Genomic DNA, 18991 nt, shown 5'->3' on the forward strand with positions numbered 1-18991 from the left:
CGTTTTTTGTTCTTTTTTTTTAGGTCTAGCTTTAGATGTTTTTCGTTCGTTTTTGTTTTTTATTTTATTTTTATAGGGCACAAACATCTGATGTGTTATTTGTAACATAGCTTGTAATTAGTCGTTATTTTTTATTTTCTTTGAAGGAAATTGACCACACGTTTTTCACATAATCCGTTTGATAGCATCGATAACAAAGATATATTTGTTGATTTAATTTATTCTCAAACAGAAAAACGTATGCTTAATATTCCTGAATATTCTTTAAACGGACAATGTCTAACATTTTGTATCTAATGTTCCAGGCGGAAGAAGAAGTGCGTGCGCTACATGGAAGCCCTAGCAGCTGCCGCGGGGACCGTCTCCCTTCCGATGGTGACCCCTCAGTCCCCCTGCTCTGAGGAGGACGTCAAGCTCGAGGAGCTCTCGGACGCGTCGAGCGACGAGGCCGACACACCCCTTAACTCGGCCTCCAGCCCCGGGGGCCTCAGCGCCCTGTCGTCGCTGGCGTCCCCCGCATCCGACCCTCCGCCCCCGCCCCGGAACCCCGTGGGCACGAATCCCCGGGACGCAAATAACCCTCTGTCTGTGGGCCAGCTCACCTCCCAGTCCTGGCCGAGAGCGGCCCAGGCGCGGCCCGGCCACGAAGTGATATCGGTCTCATAGTGACGGTGGAACACGTCCGGTGCCCGCCGACGCACGGACGCGACTGAACGCGGACCAGCCTGAACGTACAAAACATTAAACTAGTTATGAATTTCGAACCTCATTGTACTCTTTGACGATTTTAACTCTAGACACTCCATGGACGCTTCACACTGGGTTAGGATCGTAATGGAATACAATGCGTGTGCGTTAAACGTGGTTTTTAAATTTTGAAATGGACTATGAGTGGATAGCAGAATTTCAAGTACAGTAGTGACACCTGTCGTTTGTTTGTAGTAGCGTGGAAGCGCCATCTAGTAGGCTGGTTCGGAAACAGTTCGTGTTGGTTGTGATAAATACAAGGTACCATTGAAAACTTTATAAACTGGTTCAGAGATAACTGCAGAGGTTCTATCGGGTGCTAATAGACACGGGTTTCGTGATCGTCGGGAATATCGACATTTTCGATTCGTTTCGTTTCTAATTGATTCTTACGAGAAAAGAAAAATCACAACCTATTCCGTATATCGTTACAACTTAGGATCGAGTGATTTTAATTTCGAATGGCCTAATGCATTTACTTATTATTTCACGGAATGTCCGATATTACCGACAATCAGTGTGTTCTGTGAAAAGAAAACTATGTATATTCACGTATATTATAATAACCGAATAACTTACCAACTTAGATCCCAGTACAGCCATCGTTGATCTCAAAACTAGCCCACGAGTCATCGCACGTCTGACCGCCGCTCCGCCGAGGCGATCTAATTCCATCACTAGTCACACCTTTCGTGCCATCCGAGTAATAGTCTCTGACATCAAATCACTTCCTAATGATGTTTCACGATGTAACATTTTGTGAATGGAATTTTGGTATGTCCGTGTTTATTGTTAGGTGCCTTTACACCCTCATGTGGAGATTTACGTCTTTTTAAATTCGATTAAAAAATTTGATTACTTTTAAGTTGTTTTTGAACGGCAACGTATGTACCAAGTACGGACGATGTTCCGCTGAGCGATTTTCGCCTCTCCTGCTCTCTCATTACGGACGTTTTTAACCTTATATAATTTTCTTGACGGCCTGCACCAGATAAGGTTCCATGTAGCGTTAGAATTCGATTTTAGTTTATAAATTCCCTTCGTCGGGCGTGTGTATAAAGTAAAAGTTAAGATGCGAGGAAGGGATACCTGTTTTTCCGTTGTGCGGAACTCATTAGACTGTCGTAGGTTAGAGTAGGCACGTTGTATGAGTGGTATCACACGGGGATGTACCGGAGGCAACTTCCAAACTAAACTAATCCAATCTGTTCTTATATAATTTGTATGAAATGTAAACTATATCACGCTTCTTTGATCAATAAATGAAATTCTTTCGATATACCATCACTTAAACGTTGAAAATTAACTAAAAATATATATTTTATTATTATTAATTCGGTAAACATTTAAATTTTATACAAATTAATGTAAAACAGATTATTATAAATTAAACTATCGTCTTCTTCAATATTAAAGTAATATGAAATAAATTTATCTTAAGATTGCTAACTAATTTGTCGCTTCATATAGAAAATCGTTGAAATTGTTATCGGTACATCACCGACCTGTATATGTGTATACACAGTGTAAATGTATAAAGTCTAGGCTAATCTAACTGTGTCATATTAGATAATAAGTGTATTATTCTACTTACATATATACATATATATACATTATTGCTATAAAAAGATGTTTAAATGAAAAATATTAGTTGAATACTGATACAAATGAAAGGTTTTCGTCGTACATATCTGAAAATCTTAAATTATTGTTTAAAAGTTTTATCAATAACGACCCCAGATTATATCATCGCTCGTATGTTGTAAATAAATTTGTAATTCGCGAAATACTTAGAACATTTTTTTTTTATTATGAAAAAAAATGATTGCATTTATTATTATTATTGTGAAGATTAGTACCCTCGGAATGTTCTCGGATGGTTTGTTTTGTCCAACACTTCTTTTGTTGTTTTATTGTTATTATTAAGAATTTTAACGTTGTTAAATGCAATTTCAAACCGTGACTCATAAATCGTAAATTGTGCTTTGTGATTGATAAATTAACGAGGAAATTATTCGAAAATCGAATCCTGAATAGTTTATTTTTATTATATATTGAATATCTGACAAGATGACGAATCGATTTTATAACAAATCTGACAAGATTTCGTTCGCTCAACAATGGCTTGATTTTGCATGAAATTCGAACTTGTGCAATACTGAAATAATATGGGTACTTTATAGTTTGCTAAATATTAATTAGATTTTCCGTAAAATTTGTTTTAAGGATATTTGAATTTATATGGAATTTGATATTTTGTGTTCTAAAGGAAGACGTTTTATTTTTTAACTATTTTGAGTTTGTATTTGCTTTCGTGACGTGAGCGAATGCGTGCCAAAACCATCTTAGAACCTAAAGCAGATTGCCAGGGATATACAAGTGGACAGTAAACTTTTCTATATATAATCTGTGCCAAATTTAACTAAACGCTGGTATGATCCAATACCTAATACCTCTGAAAGGTCTTTTATGTTGATAGATTTTATAGGTTGTTTTTATTGTTAAGATGGTAAAGACAAAGCGGCTCCTGCGAAGAGCTGGTTATTATTTTTTTTGTAGGAAAAATTTGTCAAATTAGAAAACTCAATTATTAGGTCTGGACCCGTGTCTTGTGTTCAGTTGAACGAATATTATTTTAATAAACAGCATAAAATTGTATCTTTGTCTTTATTTCCACATCCCAACCCGCTATCTTACAAGTAAGTTATCTTGAAAAATAATAAGCTAATCTCATGTCTGCGATTAGTCCATATGGGCAATGTATCGAGTGCCAAAGAAGGTGTTGAAAATATATTTAAAAAAATGTACATAAATATGTAAAAATTGATTGGCTCCATTATCCAGTAGAGATTATTCATAGATAATCTTGTACTATGTGCTTAATACAAAAGAAAACCCACCAAAAATCTCATTATACCAAACTGCATGATTATCTATTTGTATATTTTTGATTGGCAAAAATGTTTTCATGAACGTTAATCAGAATCTTCACATTATACTATTGACGAATAAAATAACATACACAGCATAGAATTTAGTACAATACAATTTGTCAAAAAGTAGATGACCCTGAGGCTAAGTGCTTGGTCAGTGTTCGCAGGAAAAGGGTTGAGTTCACTGTATACATTAACAAGGTTTTGAACAAATTAGGAAAACAAAATCTATACTAATATTATAAATGCGAAAGTAAAATGTCAGTCTGTCTTTTGTAAAATGCAAATAAAATTCCTTTCAGTAGTTTGCTTACCAAGGTTTGCTGCATGTTTGAATACCAAGGAAGGCTATATAGGCTACTGTTTTAGGTCTATCACCCGCCGACTAACTTCTAAAAGTGCGAGTACTAGTTTTTTATATAAACATTGACTTTAATAAAAACAAATTCCGTGTATTTATTACTATGGCTCGAGAGGTGCAAGTGTAATCTTTTTCACCCTCCTCCCGGCGCTAATGTTAGTATTTGCTGGACCTAGCCTAGAATATTTAACAAATGATGTCAATGATAGTTCAGATATTGAATGTATTAAAACTAAAATAGAAAAATAAAAAAGTTTAATAAAAGAGTTAAATGACCAGTAATAACATATAAAAATGAATATGAGTACAGTGATTTAACATACATTCAATAATTAAAAAAAACATTATTTTATTTAGTGTTAGGTCGTGTTTGAAAAAAAAGTTACGAAGTATAAAAAGCCATAAATAAATATACATTTAAATAATTTTATCTAATCTTTATTTTTTATTTTATTAAAGTCGTCTAGATTTAAACAAAGAATTGGCTTTTTGATTTATACTTTTTTCTGCTTAGAATATATATATCTATAATACACATATTCAAAACAAACATTGTATAAATTTTTACTCCACCGTGAAGACTCCTTTATCAGACTGTCATAGGCTTTGCAACTTTGAATGAAAAAATTCATTACAATTAATTTAAAATTTATGAATAATACCTGAACATACAGTAAAATACTGATGAATGCGAGCAATGTATTTTAATAACTCCACTAGCTGTTCTGGATACAGATTTTGCAGTGTTTCTTAAATTATATTATTTTGTCTAGTAGATGAATTGTTAGAATATTTTATTTTTAGTTTATAGTAAGATTCATATTTTAATCAGAGTTTAGGACAAGCAGCTGATTATCTGTTTTAGTTGTAAATAAAGGTATAAATGAAACAGGTATGTGTGAGATTACATTGTTTATTTGTGACAATGCAGAGTAAAGGACAGACGTACAAAAATTATAAAACACTATAAAATATGATGCCGATTACAAAGACAAATAACGTTTCAAAGTTATAGTGTAGAGTCTAATACAAGATATAAGATCTTTGGTTACACAAAGTTTGTAGGAAGTATTTTAAAAATATTAATTACAATTAATGATCAGAGATGGCGTCACTTGTACAGAGAATGTCGTTAGAGAGTAGAGAAATAATTTTAAGTGCTAATAATTCTAATAATCTTAAAATAATTTATACTTATAGCGTCAAATAACATTTTCAACTGGAACACACAAATAGGTTATATAATAACATTATTATAAGTACAATAAGTTTCTACAGAAAGGGCTAACTTGTAAAGTTAAAAATAATTGTGACATCTGATTCAAAAATAACATAACATATAATAGCATATAATATATCATTCAAACGAAGAACACAATCATATCTGAAGCTACTAACTATATTATTTCTCATCAATAATCTTAACTAACAGTAAAATATTAGACCAATACAGTTTGACACTACACGAGTTTAAAATTTTATTTTTATCGTATGCTTTGGCTAGAAAATTACAAAATTGTTTTTTTTTTCTACTCGGCTACAGTGATTTATAAAGTTTAAATAAATGTTTTAACGCAGTGACAATATAACAAGTAAAATTAAACATCTTAAAAATAAAGGAATCTGTTACTGAGAGGAAGCAAATAGTGACAATTAAAAGTAAATTGACTTGTAATATTGAATGGTGTTAACAATATTAAATTATTTTAAGTTCACTGAATTGAAAAATACAACCTAGTTGTTCACATTTTCAAATAAAAACATTTTTTTCTCTTCTAATGAAGCTTAAAGTTGTTAGATATGAGTACGATATTAGTAAAATATAGTGTCAGGATTGAACCTGTGACTTGATATGGCTAAGAGGTGGAAATACCATCGAGCTTGTGAGTCTTAAATAATTTACTCATTTTACATTTATGATACAGCCGAGCCCGTGTGAGGCTCACCTGTAACACTAAAACAACTTCTAAGTTAACTTTGTCACAATTGTCATAATTTATTTAAACTTTATAAAACCCCACAATCACTATTTGGTCAATTATAATTCCAATACAAAATATTGTTAAACATCTTAAATCGCTAATAACATAAAAATATTTTTTTTACCGTGATGTAAAAATGTTCATCTAAATCTAATTTTGTCTACGGAATCAGTCTATAGATTAGAGAACTGAATAAATAAACGCCATTTAAATTTCCTAGAGCTACATGCATAAAGTAAGCATTCTAATATACGAGGCTATAGTTACATAATTTCCCATAACAAATGTAAAAAAAATGCCATTAAATCATGAAATTAGACAAATTTCGTCCAATAGAAATGCTTTGATTTAACATTAATTATAAGTCTAAATTATATATGTAGTAATAATATCCCGTAAATGTCCCACAACTGGGCTAAGGGCCCAGTAAGGTCGTACCCCACGCTGTCCAGTGGAAAACATTCATTTTAATCACTTGAAAGTAAAGTATATTATACAAGTACTATGTTATTAGTGGGGAGTGTAGGAGTATAGCACTATATTATTAGTGGGGAGTGTCTTTAGGGGACAAAAACTCCTTGTTATGATGTTGTAATGTAATGTAAGTCCTATTACGGAGTTTAGATAACTTTTTGTGTACATTTGTGATACGATTTTTGTTACTGCATTCTGCACTCATTTACCATAAATCACAAATTGTATTATATCAACTGACATTTAAATAAAATATTTTTATTTGTATGTATTAAAAAAAATACAATAAAATATTATAATGAAAAAAAAAAAACAATTTTTTTAATTAAAAATTGTAGTTGTAGTTAATAAGGAAAATGATATATATCTCGATATAAATCAACTGATCTTATGTTAAATTATGTGATTATAGCATATAAAAGATAACATAGATTGGTTCCTGAACGCTCCAAGCTCAAACAAAAATGCGCTTTATTTGTGAAAAAATAAAAAAGTCATATCTGTCAAAAAATAATACTTTCCCTTTGAACAGCCTTATTCATAAAGTTAATAATAAACAATTCCATAACTTTGTTTATGTATTGTATTGAATTTGATAAAGGTCAAATTTTAGTTAATACATTCCAATTCAAAATACATTTTCAACAAAATACGGCTATTTTGTCTGGTCGATAATGTTTTATAAATATTTATGAATAAAGAGTTAAAAGTTTTGTATCGTAGAAAATTGAATAATTCACAATTATCAAATCTATCGATTGTATTTCCTTAACAAACCGGATCAAAATTTGTACCAATATGTAAATATTTTTATTAAAGAATAAAGTCTACTGTCATTTTAGTTAACTGTCAGTCAACTGTCAGTTACATTACCTTAATGTTTTATATTTTATTTTTCCACAAACAAGCATAACTAGCGCCGCTGCAAAGCAATCTTCTGTTCCGGCTGTAACCGGTTCGTACCGGTTTACCAGAGGCCGGATGATTTCCCGCCCGGTGGGTTTCGGACGCGCACTGATGTTTTCGTGTCCAAGCCTTCGAGTTCCTCTGTGAAATGGAAATGAATAAAGAGTTATGATTTGTTCCGTGTTTCATAATTATATTACATTAATATTAAAAAAAAAAAAAATCTTTTTTATCAACAGAATATACTTTTATTAAAGCGTTTATCGTATTCAACCATATGACATTAACAAATAAGGCATATATTATATAGATTATAAAAAGTTGGGAGATGATACTTGCTTACTTTCAGGCAGTATATTATTTATATCTAAACTATCTAAAGGCTTAGTCTCTTGCCGGTTATTCTCGGTAGAATCTATTCCGAGCCGGTGGTAGTTTTACGTTCAATACAGTTCTGTAAAATGACGATTCAAAAGTGCTTGTAAAAAAAAGCCAACTTGAATAAAGTATATTCTGATATTCATTGAGTATGTACAAGATTTATCGAGTGTGATTATTTGTAAATTATATATGACTCACGGCTGATAGAGAAGGTGGAGTTTTGCAAGTCTCGCTGTCCAGGCTCCCGCATCTTACGTCCGGTGGGAGTGCTGCAGCCGGACACCGACAGACCTTCCATCTGCTTGTTCGATATGCTCAGTTCTGCAAAAAATAAAGCATTTAAAGGTTATTATTTCAATTTCAAATTTTTTAAAGATGTGATCTGTTTAACTGAAAATTACGAATACAAATAATTTATTGATTAAAGAAATATTATTTATAACCTGAATACCTACATCAAACATTTTAGGGAATATGCAGTGTGGTTAAGACACTCTGTTGCAATGTTATCAACAAAGTTTTAAATTATTTCAATAAAATTAAATAAGATCTTGAATTTTAAAACTGTATTTAATGGAATCTTTAATTTAAATATTCTTGCTTGATAAATTCTGTTTTTAAAAGCGGTTTTTTAGTTACAAATTAATATAATGTGATACTATTTTACCAAACGCTTGATGTCCACGTTTAAATATTACCATTTGGACGAGGACTCAAACCAAATACAATTCGTCACATGTCAATAGAATAGTGATAAACTAGGCCACTTATTTGGTGGTAGAGCTTTTTGCAAGCTCGACTGGGTAGGTACCACCCACTCATCAGATCTCAAGTATTGCTGCTTGGGGGGTCCCAAGCAGCAATACTCCGTATTGTTATGTTTCGGTTTGAAGGGTGAGTGAGCCAGTATAACTACCGGTACAAGAGATATAATAACTTATTTCGCCTAATCACCTTATTCGCCCAATTTATAACGGCGCCAATGTCTATTAGCAGTGGTGACCACTTACTATCAGGCTCATTTGCCCGTTCGTCTACCTATTTAACAATAAAAAATATATGTGCGTCTCGGCACGCCCAGACAGACAGAAGTGATGAACTTAAACTAATCGCACGCGTAAGAGAAAGGGAAGCCAGACAGACTGACGCCGTAACGCGTTACGTAACGAAACGGTTTGTCCCCCTAAAAGTTATTCCTTGAGAAAATCCAACACGTATAGGTGGGTGGCTCACCGGTGGGGGTCCCGTTGGTGTAGACGGGCGAGGCGCGCGGGGAGTGCGTGTCGGCGGGCGGCGCGTCGCTCGGCGCGTCGCGCGCGCCGTACACGGCCGGCGCGTTGGGCGGCGTGGGCAGGAACTTGCCGAACCCTGCACCAAACGCACTCGCTATGGAACTTCAATGACAACTAACAACGACGACCTTGAATTGACATTATCTGTGGTAGTCGTTGTGAATTCGTGAATCAATTACAAAGTTTTATATAATAATGATTTTTTAGGAAGTTTGGAAGTTTAAGAGAAAAATTTAAACATAATGTATATTGTATATACATAACTTAATCTTAAAGAATCAGTTAGATTTATTTTGTATCACATTGATTTCCAATATATAAACAAATAAATGGAACATTGTCATAATTCAAATCGTAATTTTTTGACAAACCTATAATGATATCATATATTATTATTCAAGGGCTCGGCCAATGATATAGTTTCAATTCGATGTCAAATGATGTTTATTTGTTTTTTGTCCTCTTGTGCTTGGAATAGACAATATACATGATGTCATTATACATTTAAATTTCGATTTAAAAATATCTTTCATGACAAAGTTATAATATTTAAAAATAAAGCGAATATTACAATACAAGTGTTGTAATAATAATATTTTGTTACCTTCAACAACCCGTAATTCGCCGTCGTCTAGACAAACGCGACCATTGACGATAACGTACTGGGGGCTACCGATTACGTGTGTACCCTGAAAATATAATAAATTTTTACTGCTCCGTCTTTTTGAAGCTATTGATAAGTAACTTTGTTATACATTATGCCTTCATAACATGACTTCGACCAAATTCATTTTTTTTTTTTAATTTCAATTATATTTACTGTCAAAATTCTACCACCACATCGGAGAGAATAATTTCAGACTTAAGACACAGCGGGACAATTTTTTGTCTGATTTTGGTGTTTGAAATCATAACTGATTTATTTTTAAAACGGCCCGGAAGCGCTCGTTTCACTCCCGAGGCTCATCACGATTACCTCGAAGATGTTGAAGTCGACGGCGTGGTGGTGCGCGTGCGCGGACACGGTGCGCTCGCGGCGCGGGTCCCACAGCGCCAGGTCGGCGTCGGCGCCCTCGGCCACGCGGCCCTTGCGCGGCCACAGGTGGAAGGCGCGCGCCGCCGCCGCGCTGCTCACCGCCACGAAGCGGCACGGGTCCATCGCGCCTGCGACACGCACGCCCGAATCACTCGACTGGTGCACCGTGGGCGGCAAAGCTCACACTTCGTCGACGTTTTGTTAGTTTATTAGGACATGAGGACTCTATAAAACAAAAGGTTTGAGGAGACGTTCCAAACAGTTCGAGTGAGCTAAACAGTTTTTCTGATCACCCTCTTAATAAACGGTAATTTTCCCTAATTTTAACCGACTGGAAAGTTGCAACTTCTGTCATCAGTTTATGGACGACTTCTAATAGATCAACAAATCAAATTATGGGAGTTTTGATCGGTTTTAGGTGCTTCAAATTAAATTGGTCATTTTTGCATCGAGGTTTTATTTTAGTTGACTTTTCACCACGTATGATTTTCAAACTATTATTGTCGCTCCTTTGCCGTCACTTTAATGATACCGTAGTCTTCGTTTGTCCACCCTTGCCAGTATAATATTTGGGTTCCGGCTATGGTATTCCATTTTTGGTATAAAATATTTTGTATATTTGGCCAGAACAATTTATCCTTGTGCTGTTTTTACAGAAGATTAAAAGAGATTATACGATGGTTCTTTCCAATTTGTACTTTCCAATTTGTATTCAATCAAATGCACATACCTGTGTTAACCGCTTTCTGCCAGAGAATAGCCATACGATCTTCAACGCCATTGACGCCATTGGGTATCTTGCTGAAGTTATCTTTCCCAAGCTCCTTGTCTTTCTCGTGGAAAGTGCAGTTGTCGCTGGCAATTATTTGCAAGTCGTCACTGGAAACAATATTATATCAATGTAAATTATAAGAGTATATCACTAACACATTTTAAATTGGATGAGGTTATATTCTGTTATATATCAATATACATCACTGTGTAATGTAATGGTGATGTTGAAGTATATTGAGGTAGTGAGTTCTATGTGTCGTGGTGTGATGCGGCGTGGTCGTGTGTAGTTTATCGTGACGTGTTGGCGATTGGTGTATCGTGGTGAGATCGTGAATAGTGTATCGTAGTGTGATAGCGAGTGGTGTATCGTGGTGTGATCGTGAGTAGTGTATCGTGGTTTGGTCGCAAGTAGTGTATCGTGACGTATCGCGAGTGGTGTATCATGTTGAGATCGTTAGTAGTGTATCGTGGTATGATCGCGAGTAGTGTATCGTGGTGTGATCGCGAATAGTGTATCGTGGTGTGATCGCGAGTAGTGTATCGTGGTGTGATCGCGAGTAGTGTATCGTGGTGTGATCGTGATTGGCGTATCGCGGTGTGGCGGCGAGTGGTGTGCGGCGGTGTGGCGGTGTGGCGGTGCGGCGGCGGTACTGACTGCGCGAGCGCGTCGACGATGGCGGCGGGCGTGTCGCGCGCGCGCAGCGGGGGGGACAGCACGTGCGCCGCCGCGTGGCGGAAGCACGCGTTGCCGTAGTGGGAGCCTGCGGGAACGACACGCGCGTCAAGCTCCGATACCACAGCGAACTCGACGTGTCATTGTGATATGTTATATACACATATGTCTAGATAATTAGAGAACGCATCAGGAAAATAGTGTCTATCATTTGGCCGCTGAGTGCACGCACGTTAGTAAAGCAGTATGACGTTCGATCAGAGTCAAAAGTTGGTTCGTTCGATTTACTTATTTCGTAGAGTGACACATATAGATGTACCAATAATAATTATTACTAATCATTGTGAAGTTTTAAGTTGTAAGTGGACACCTACGCTCAAACTGATACTAAAAATAGAATTTCTGAGAACTATGCGTTTACAGTTATAGGAACTAAGGTCTTATGTTTCTTGTAAGTTTAGATTACAATTATATTGCCTCATTCGTCCTTAAAGGCGACACCCGGCATAACCAAATATTTATGTTTAGACTTTGTTTATACAAAACCCAACACAGTAGCCAGACGAACTATATCTATTTTTATGATATTTTTTTTATTCTTTGAGGGAGTTATCACTGTGTACTTAAATACCCGCTAAACAACATTTCTAGCAAGGCCGTTAACTTGTCAATAATAACACAGTAACAAAATTTAACAATTACAATTTAAAAAGAAAACGTAAGAGGCAAATGTGCGAAATTCTCTTCCAAAAATACTCTATAATTATTGTTTTTGGAAAAAAGGCTTTGTAGTAGATTTTGTACTTACCGTCAGTACCAATGGTAGCAGCCAGGGTTTCACCGAACAAGGGCTGCTTCTGCCTCGTCCTAGCGAGACGGAGAGCTTGGACAGCGCTCTTAGACATCACATGGACTATGTAGAGAGGAGAGTTCATCTGAAAAATTAATAAAGATCAAACTTAATTTCATCAAATAGAACAAACTTAAGATTTTAGGACATTGCAATTTGTTTTGCAAGCTGTTTAAAAGTGCACACAAACCGATCTCACTTTTTTCTTAACCCTGGTGATGAAAGGGTCTTTAAACAATAACATGGTCCGTGTTATTGTTGGAAGACCCTTAGAATGAGTGTTTATCCCAGCTAACTTCAGAGACCTAAAAAAATGTTGCATATTTGTCTGTATTTATAATTTTACCTGGTTAGCGATAACACAAGCTCTGTTGACAGCTTCAGCCTCAACTTCCTCGTCCCTGGACAACGCATGGCCCTCGGGTCCAGTCACTCCAGCAGCCAGCAGCTTCTCGGTATTGCGAGCTATTATACTACCGTTTTCAGCGTGAATCTGAAATTGTCACGTTTATTTTAATAAAGATCATTCTTAAACGCAATGCAAAGTTTAAATTATAATAATAGTTTACCGAGAGGAATTTATGTTTTAATTAAACATTTTATGTTTAGAAAATTTGGTCTTTATTAAAGATGGTAACTGTGGTCAAAATGTTGTGGCAACTTAACTATCTAAAACATTTCTTATTTTTATCTTTCCGCCCGGCCGCGGTTTAATCGTAAATCGTCGAGTTAATCGTAAGGTCTTGAGCATTAAAAAGTAGCCTATGTCTTTCCTTGCAGGTAAGGTTTGCTTCATAACAAATCTAATCAAATTCGGTTCAGTGGCTTGGCCGTGAAAGAACAACAGACAGACGGATAGACAGAGTTACTTTCGCATTTATAATATTAGTATAGATAAAATCTTTATCTTATTAGATATTAATAAAAGTATGTCCCCATATCTGTCTGGGATTCGCGCGGAAGTTTCAGGGTATATAATTCATTAATAGATTTCGTAAATTAATCAACGTTATATTTTGTCCGAAAAACTAGTGCCGTCAAATATGTTTCAGGGCATCGTTTATATCTTTAGTTGTATATTTCATATACGTATATAAATTTAAAGAAAAAGTTCATCATAATTGTTTATATGTAATAAACAATTGTCATAAACTTTTATTTTCGTATTTATTGTTTAATACCATAATAAGTACAAGTACATACTTATTATGGTAGTAAACAATAAGTTACACCCACATATCACATATTGAGATTGATTGAGAAGCTAAGACTTGAAATCGTTACAAACAAACAAATAATCAAGCTCATTTTCGCAATTATAATATTGATAACATCTTATTTTATACTCACTAGAGGCAAAGCCTTCAACTCGACACAAGTCTCCATAACCTGGCAGAGCTCGTAGTCATTCAGCATCCAAGCGTCCTTGTAAGCCATGAACATCTTGAACGAGTTGATACCATGTTCCGCTACCAGCTGCTGCATTTCCTTCTTCACGGATGGCGACCACCACGTGACACCGACGTGGAGTGCGTAGTCACAGCACACCTGAAGAGTGAAAGATGAGAGATTTGAAGACGGTTACCATAAAAACAGGCATTATGAGGAACATTATCGGTTCCCTATATGACTGCTTTGAAATTAAGGGAATTTATAGGTCCCCGAAGCAATTACACCGACTCAATCACTATTTTGAAGTGACATATAAATCATTAGTACTATTCTGTAAGAACAACCTCGAAACTCACTACAGAACACGATCGTGAAATGTCAGGGTGATATGTGATATTGGCTACAATGATCATAACATTTAAAGTATACTAGCATCAAACTCATTTAACACCAAAGTCGTAAGTTTATTTTCAATAGTGCTCTTAAATTAAGTGGTGAAACATGTACATTACATATACATATATATATATACATTATATTTATACGTAAAAAACGTTTTATTATTAATTTGTTCAACACAACACTTAATAATGTTACTAGCATTATTTAAATATTATCTTTAAATTACAATTTTTTATATCTGATTTTCTTATTTTACATACTAATTTAGCTTTTGTACGATATCTGTGTACGTGTCTACCATTTATATATTTGTTTGTTTTCCTTCGTGTAATAATATATAATCTTTTCAAGGGGATGATAACTTCTATACTTACTTATCTTTGTCATTTATATTGTATCTGTTTATTTTTTTTATGATATAGATAGTCGGACCACCGTCCATAGATATTGGCGCTGTAAGAAATATTACACACTCCTTACATCCCCATTGCGCTAACCTGGGAACTAAGATGTTATGTCCCTTGTGCCTGTAGTTACACTGGCTCACTTACCCTTCAAACCGGAACAAAAAAATATTAAGCGTTGCTGTTTGGCGGTAGAATACCTGATTAGTGGGTGGTACCTATTCAGACGGTCTTGCTCAAAGAGTTAAAAAAAATACCTATTTATTTAGCCCGCGTGGGACATCTGAAGATATCGTTATGACATTCCAAAATTTCTAGAAGGTTCTAGAACGCTTTTTAAGTGTGATCAATTATTATCATTTCCTTTCATCATCATTCTATTTATGAAACTTGAACTGCTTTACTTAAAGTAACAACAAAATTTAAAAGTGGATCTTTTTAACGGTCAATAACAAAACTGTGTAATTAATGAATAGACTTTCACTAATTTGAATAGTAATTATTTAGTTTAGGGTGAAGGCATGTTAACACGTACATACAAAAGTAGTAAAATTACACTCAAGAACTTAAAAAAGGGGTCAGTTGAAACACTGTATGCATTTTAATTAGTTAGATTTAAGTGTTATGGTTTCAAATTAGATAATTTGAAATGAACAATATATTATTTTGCTTTAAAACCCTGTTTCTTGAACTTATATTATATTTATTTTTACTTATATTATTATTATTATATTTTGCAGTGAAAGAACAAATGACAAACAAAGTTACTTAGTTACAAGTTATATATAATACTAGTATAAACGTTTTAATTTAACTTGTTACGGAGATAGAACATCCAAGGATAATAATATAAATTAAAAAAAATCTAAATGTTTAGACAATTTTGGAACAAACTGTCCAATTCAGATAGTTCGTCTGAATTGGACAGATTAATTTAATTAATGAATAACTAAAAGCTGTAATTTTATATAAAAACAAAAATATGTGTATATATATATATACATATATTTGGTTTTATATTTGGTATATATATATATATATATATATATATATAAGGCAGCCCGGAGAAGTAATTCGCTTTTCCTTATGTGAATTCAGACAGTTTACTCTAGTGTAAGCCTCATACATAACGAGTAAAACCGCGTCGTATTGTAAGTATTATTAATTCATTTCTTGGGTCTTGACCAGACTATTAGCCAGTCAACACCCTTTCAAGATAAATCTTGTTTCAAAACGACAAGACGTCATTGGTATAAGATGTCTCTCGGCACCCTACTATATTGAAACAACCTAACGATAGCGCGATTTAAGTTACACCCAACGCCATCTATGAACAACGGGTGCGAACTAAAAACGTTGTTGAAATATTTTAATGTCATTACATACAGAGTAAGATATCTTTTTAGATTTGTTTTAGTTTAATTATAAAAACTAAATTCTATAGATGATAAGAGTATTGTATTGTGTAGGTGTTAAGTTGATTTTCATACGTTTTATTTTTTTTATTATTATATTTATTACAATATTGATCATTGATGTAGAATATTTAACTACTGAGTTTCTTGTCGCTATTCTCGGTTCGACTTTCCGAACCGGTGGCAGATTTCAACTTAATTTATCTTGTAAAGTGCTTGTAACAGATTTTAATAATATAAACTATGTGTGAATTATATATTTCTATTAAAACTGTGCACGCAGCAACGCGTGCCTTGTAACCGAAGATCCTTACCAGAAAAAACACGACTGAATTTTCATGTGCTTAATTTGTATTTTTACTTGGTGGTAGGGCTTCGTGAATGCTCGTATGGGTAGGTACCAACTACTCTTCAGATATTCTACCGCCAAACAGCAATACTTAGTATTATTGTGATCTTGTTTGATATTGAGTGAGCCCGTGTAACTATAATGGGCCGAAACATCCCAATGTTGGTGCCGCATTGGCGAAGTAAGGAATGGGTAATATTTCTTACAGCGCCGATGTCTATGGTCTTAGCATTACGAACGAATGTTTGACCGTCTATGCATATGAAGGATGAAAATTTCCAATACGTCTCAAACCGCATGAGATGCGTGGTGAGAGTTACAGGCTGTAACATTACTTACTACGATATATCGATGATCGACATAAATGGATCTTTACCTTGTTATCAGCTTTCTGCCGCCAGTGATTATATGCTTCCACCAACGACTGCCCTTTTTCGGGAAGCACAAAGTCAACTGAAAAATATGGAGATTTATGTAAAAAACGTATTAAAAATATACTAAAACTTAAAATTGCATTTGAAGATTAAATACCGTTTTCATAATAAATATGTTTCCTATAAGTATAGACGACAATTTGGTCTTTATTAGATGTAATGAAAAAACGGGGCAGCGTTACTGAGACGTTACTACGGGTAGTTGATGATCCAAAGGGATAGAAGGAAGGATAGTAAAATCTGTTATCAATTAAAAAATATATTTAATGGCAGACTTAGGCATTTTAAAATGTATATAAGGTCACTTACTAATAGTAGTGGTTCCACCAGCGACGGCAGCGCGAGTACCCTTGTAGAAGTCGTCAGCAGTCTTCGCTCCCATCATCTCCAGTTCGAAGTGAGTGTGAGGATCGATACCACCGGGCATCACTAGCAAGCCGGTGGCGTCGATGGTGCGGGTACCACCAGGAATTATAAGGTTGCGTCCCACTTGCCTGAATAACAAAAATATTTTAATTAAATAACTTCTATGTACTTAATATACGCAAAGGACAGTACAGAAAACTTCTTATAAAGCCAACAAGTAACATGAATTTTAATATAAAATTTTAAAAAAGAATAGCATTCTATCTCAATGCTTGATTTTGAATAAATTAATTTAGTGTCAATAACGTAACAGTTAACAAATTTCCACGAAAACAGATCTACACGTCAGGTTCGATGCCGTATCCACTCCTAGCATAAGCTTTACCTTTATTTGTAGAGAAAAATGTCAACTTTAATATTTCCTCCAAAAAAGCATAGACAATAATATTTAAAAAAAATGATTTACGATCCCGTAGAGAAATATCTCAGACCTGAAGAAAAGAAGCGAAAAAAATCTGCGGAATGATTATAAATTTCTAAAGTTTTGATGCCATTATTTCCTCGAAGGATCTCGTTTCATTCTCCGCCTTACCATAACGGTGAAACTGATCAAAACTGTGAAGACTTATAGAATTACAAAAATAAATTAATAGTATTAAATCCAATAAAATTGCCGCTGACTCAACGTGCTTTATTTACGATACAAAACCATTTAATTTACCCAATTGTGAGGAACATTATAGCGTTGATTGGGGTTAATAGAATCTATTTAAGTTATATAGGAATGCGGGATTTTGATTTAATACGATATAACGGCCTAATAACGATAATGGACTTTTTATGGTTACCGTTTTTTTTTAAAATAGTTCCAATAAATTTTTATTCAGAAGAGATAGCCAAATGGTTAGAATACGTGAATCTAAAGCGAAGATTACGGGTTCAATCCTGACTTACTAACTTTTTTTTTTTTATTAATGTTTAAAATTAGACCAATCCAAAACCGTACGAATCTTCAATTAAAGGACAAAAGAGAAATTATATCAATCATACGTTACGTTTCAACGAGCGATAATCTTTTAATTTAACAATTAACTCATGAATTAAAAGAAAAATAAAATATCAAAACAAAACATTTCCTGACTCTTTGATATTTTACAAAAGGTCGTTGAAGCTATAAACGTAAATCAGTGTCAATTTACCGCGACATTTAATCTAAATCTCTTCGGCCTTGCGATGTTGTTTTGCTGGATACTGAGGTAAACATTTTTAGGGATTCCGATAACGTCCTTACTAAATAATTAAAGAAAATCGATCTCATTTAGTTCCATCGTGTGTCGCAAGCGTCTCGGTCAGACATTCCATTTTTAAAATTCACCAACGTGATTCATGATTTTGTTTACAAAATAACTGTTCGTCATTTGTCAAATTATTTTCGAATGTAAAATATTGGACGAACGAATGGCATCGCACGTGACATTTTTGTCACGTTATCTGTTCCTTGAAGTCTGTTCTCGAGTGACATGCGTCTATAATCTATGATAATAACTGGCACCCATTTATGGAAGTGGCAGTTATGGTGGTGCGGATGTGCTTGTTACCGCATTAGTTACATCCTGTGTGGCGCATGAATATTATATCGAATATGTTCTTAATTTGAAAATATTTGAATATGGTTACGCTTCCTCGTTAGAGAAGTTTAACGCGAATGATATTATTTGTTTGTTTTTCGTTTTAATTTATTTTTATTCAACGCAGTATTATTAGTAAATTAATTAATTTTTTCGCTCATTAAATAAAGGCGAAAACAAGCTTTTTAAATG

General features: G+C 34.3%; 2 protein-coding genes across 7 annotated transcripts in view; one reads left to right on the forward strand and one right to left on the reverse strand.

Annotated features, from left to right (window-relative positions):
* Nucleotides 1–3405, forward strand: part of LOC125073652 (protein pangolin, isoforms A/H/I/S) — a 147845-nt gene extending 144440 nt beyond the window's left edge. For 3 of the 5 annotated variants that reach the window (XM_047684557.1, XM_047684558.1, XM_047684559.1), the window contains exon 12: nt 306–3405. In XM_047684557.1, coding sequence (XP_047540513.1) covers nt 306–666 — 361 coding nt within the window. In that variant the 3' untranslated portion in view covers nt 667–3405. The remainder of the gene's footprint in view (nt 1–305) is intronic. The other 2 variants (XM_047684560.1, XM_047684561.1) reach the window with 1 other exon arrangement.
* Nucleotides 3406–4938: 1533 nt separating this feature from the next.
* LOC125073723 (dihydropyrimidinase) overlaps nt 4939–18991 on the reverse strand; it is a 57750-nt gene continuing 43697 nt past the window's right edge. For both annotated transcript variants that reach the window (XM_047684711.1, XM_047684710.1), the window contains exons 3-14: nt 17115–17299; nt 16748–16824; nt 13760–13957; nt 12756–12902; nt 12368–12494; nt 11542–11647; nt 10843–10991; nt 10053–10240; nt 9681–9765; nt 9018–9152; nt 7983–8105; nt 4939–7544 (exon numbers count right to left, since the gene is read on the reverse strand). In XM_047684711.1, coding sequence (XP_047540667.1) covers nt 7465–7544; nt 7983–8105; nt 9018–9152; nt 9681–9765; nt 10053–10240; nt 10843–10991; nt 11542–11647; nt 12368–12494; nt 12756–12902; nt 13760–13957; nt 16748–16824; nt 17115–17299 — 1600 coding nt within the window. In that variant the 3' untranslated portion in view covers nt 4939–7464. The remainder of the gene's footprint in view (nt 7545–7982; nt 8106–9017; nt 9153–9680; nt 9766–10052; nt 10241–10842; nt 10992–11541; nt 11648–12367; nt 12495–12755; nt 12903–13759; nt 13958–16747; nt 16825–17114; nt 17300–18991) is intronic.

Source organism: Vanessa atalanta, chromosome 25 (assembly GCF_905147765.1).
Source record: "Vanessa atalanta chromosome 25, ilVanAtal1.2, whole genome shotgun sequence".
NCBI classification, from domain to species: domain Eukaryota; kingdom Metazoa; phylum Arthropoda; class Insecta; order Lepidoptera; family Nymphalidae; genus Vanessa; species Vanessa atalanta.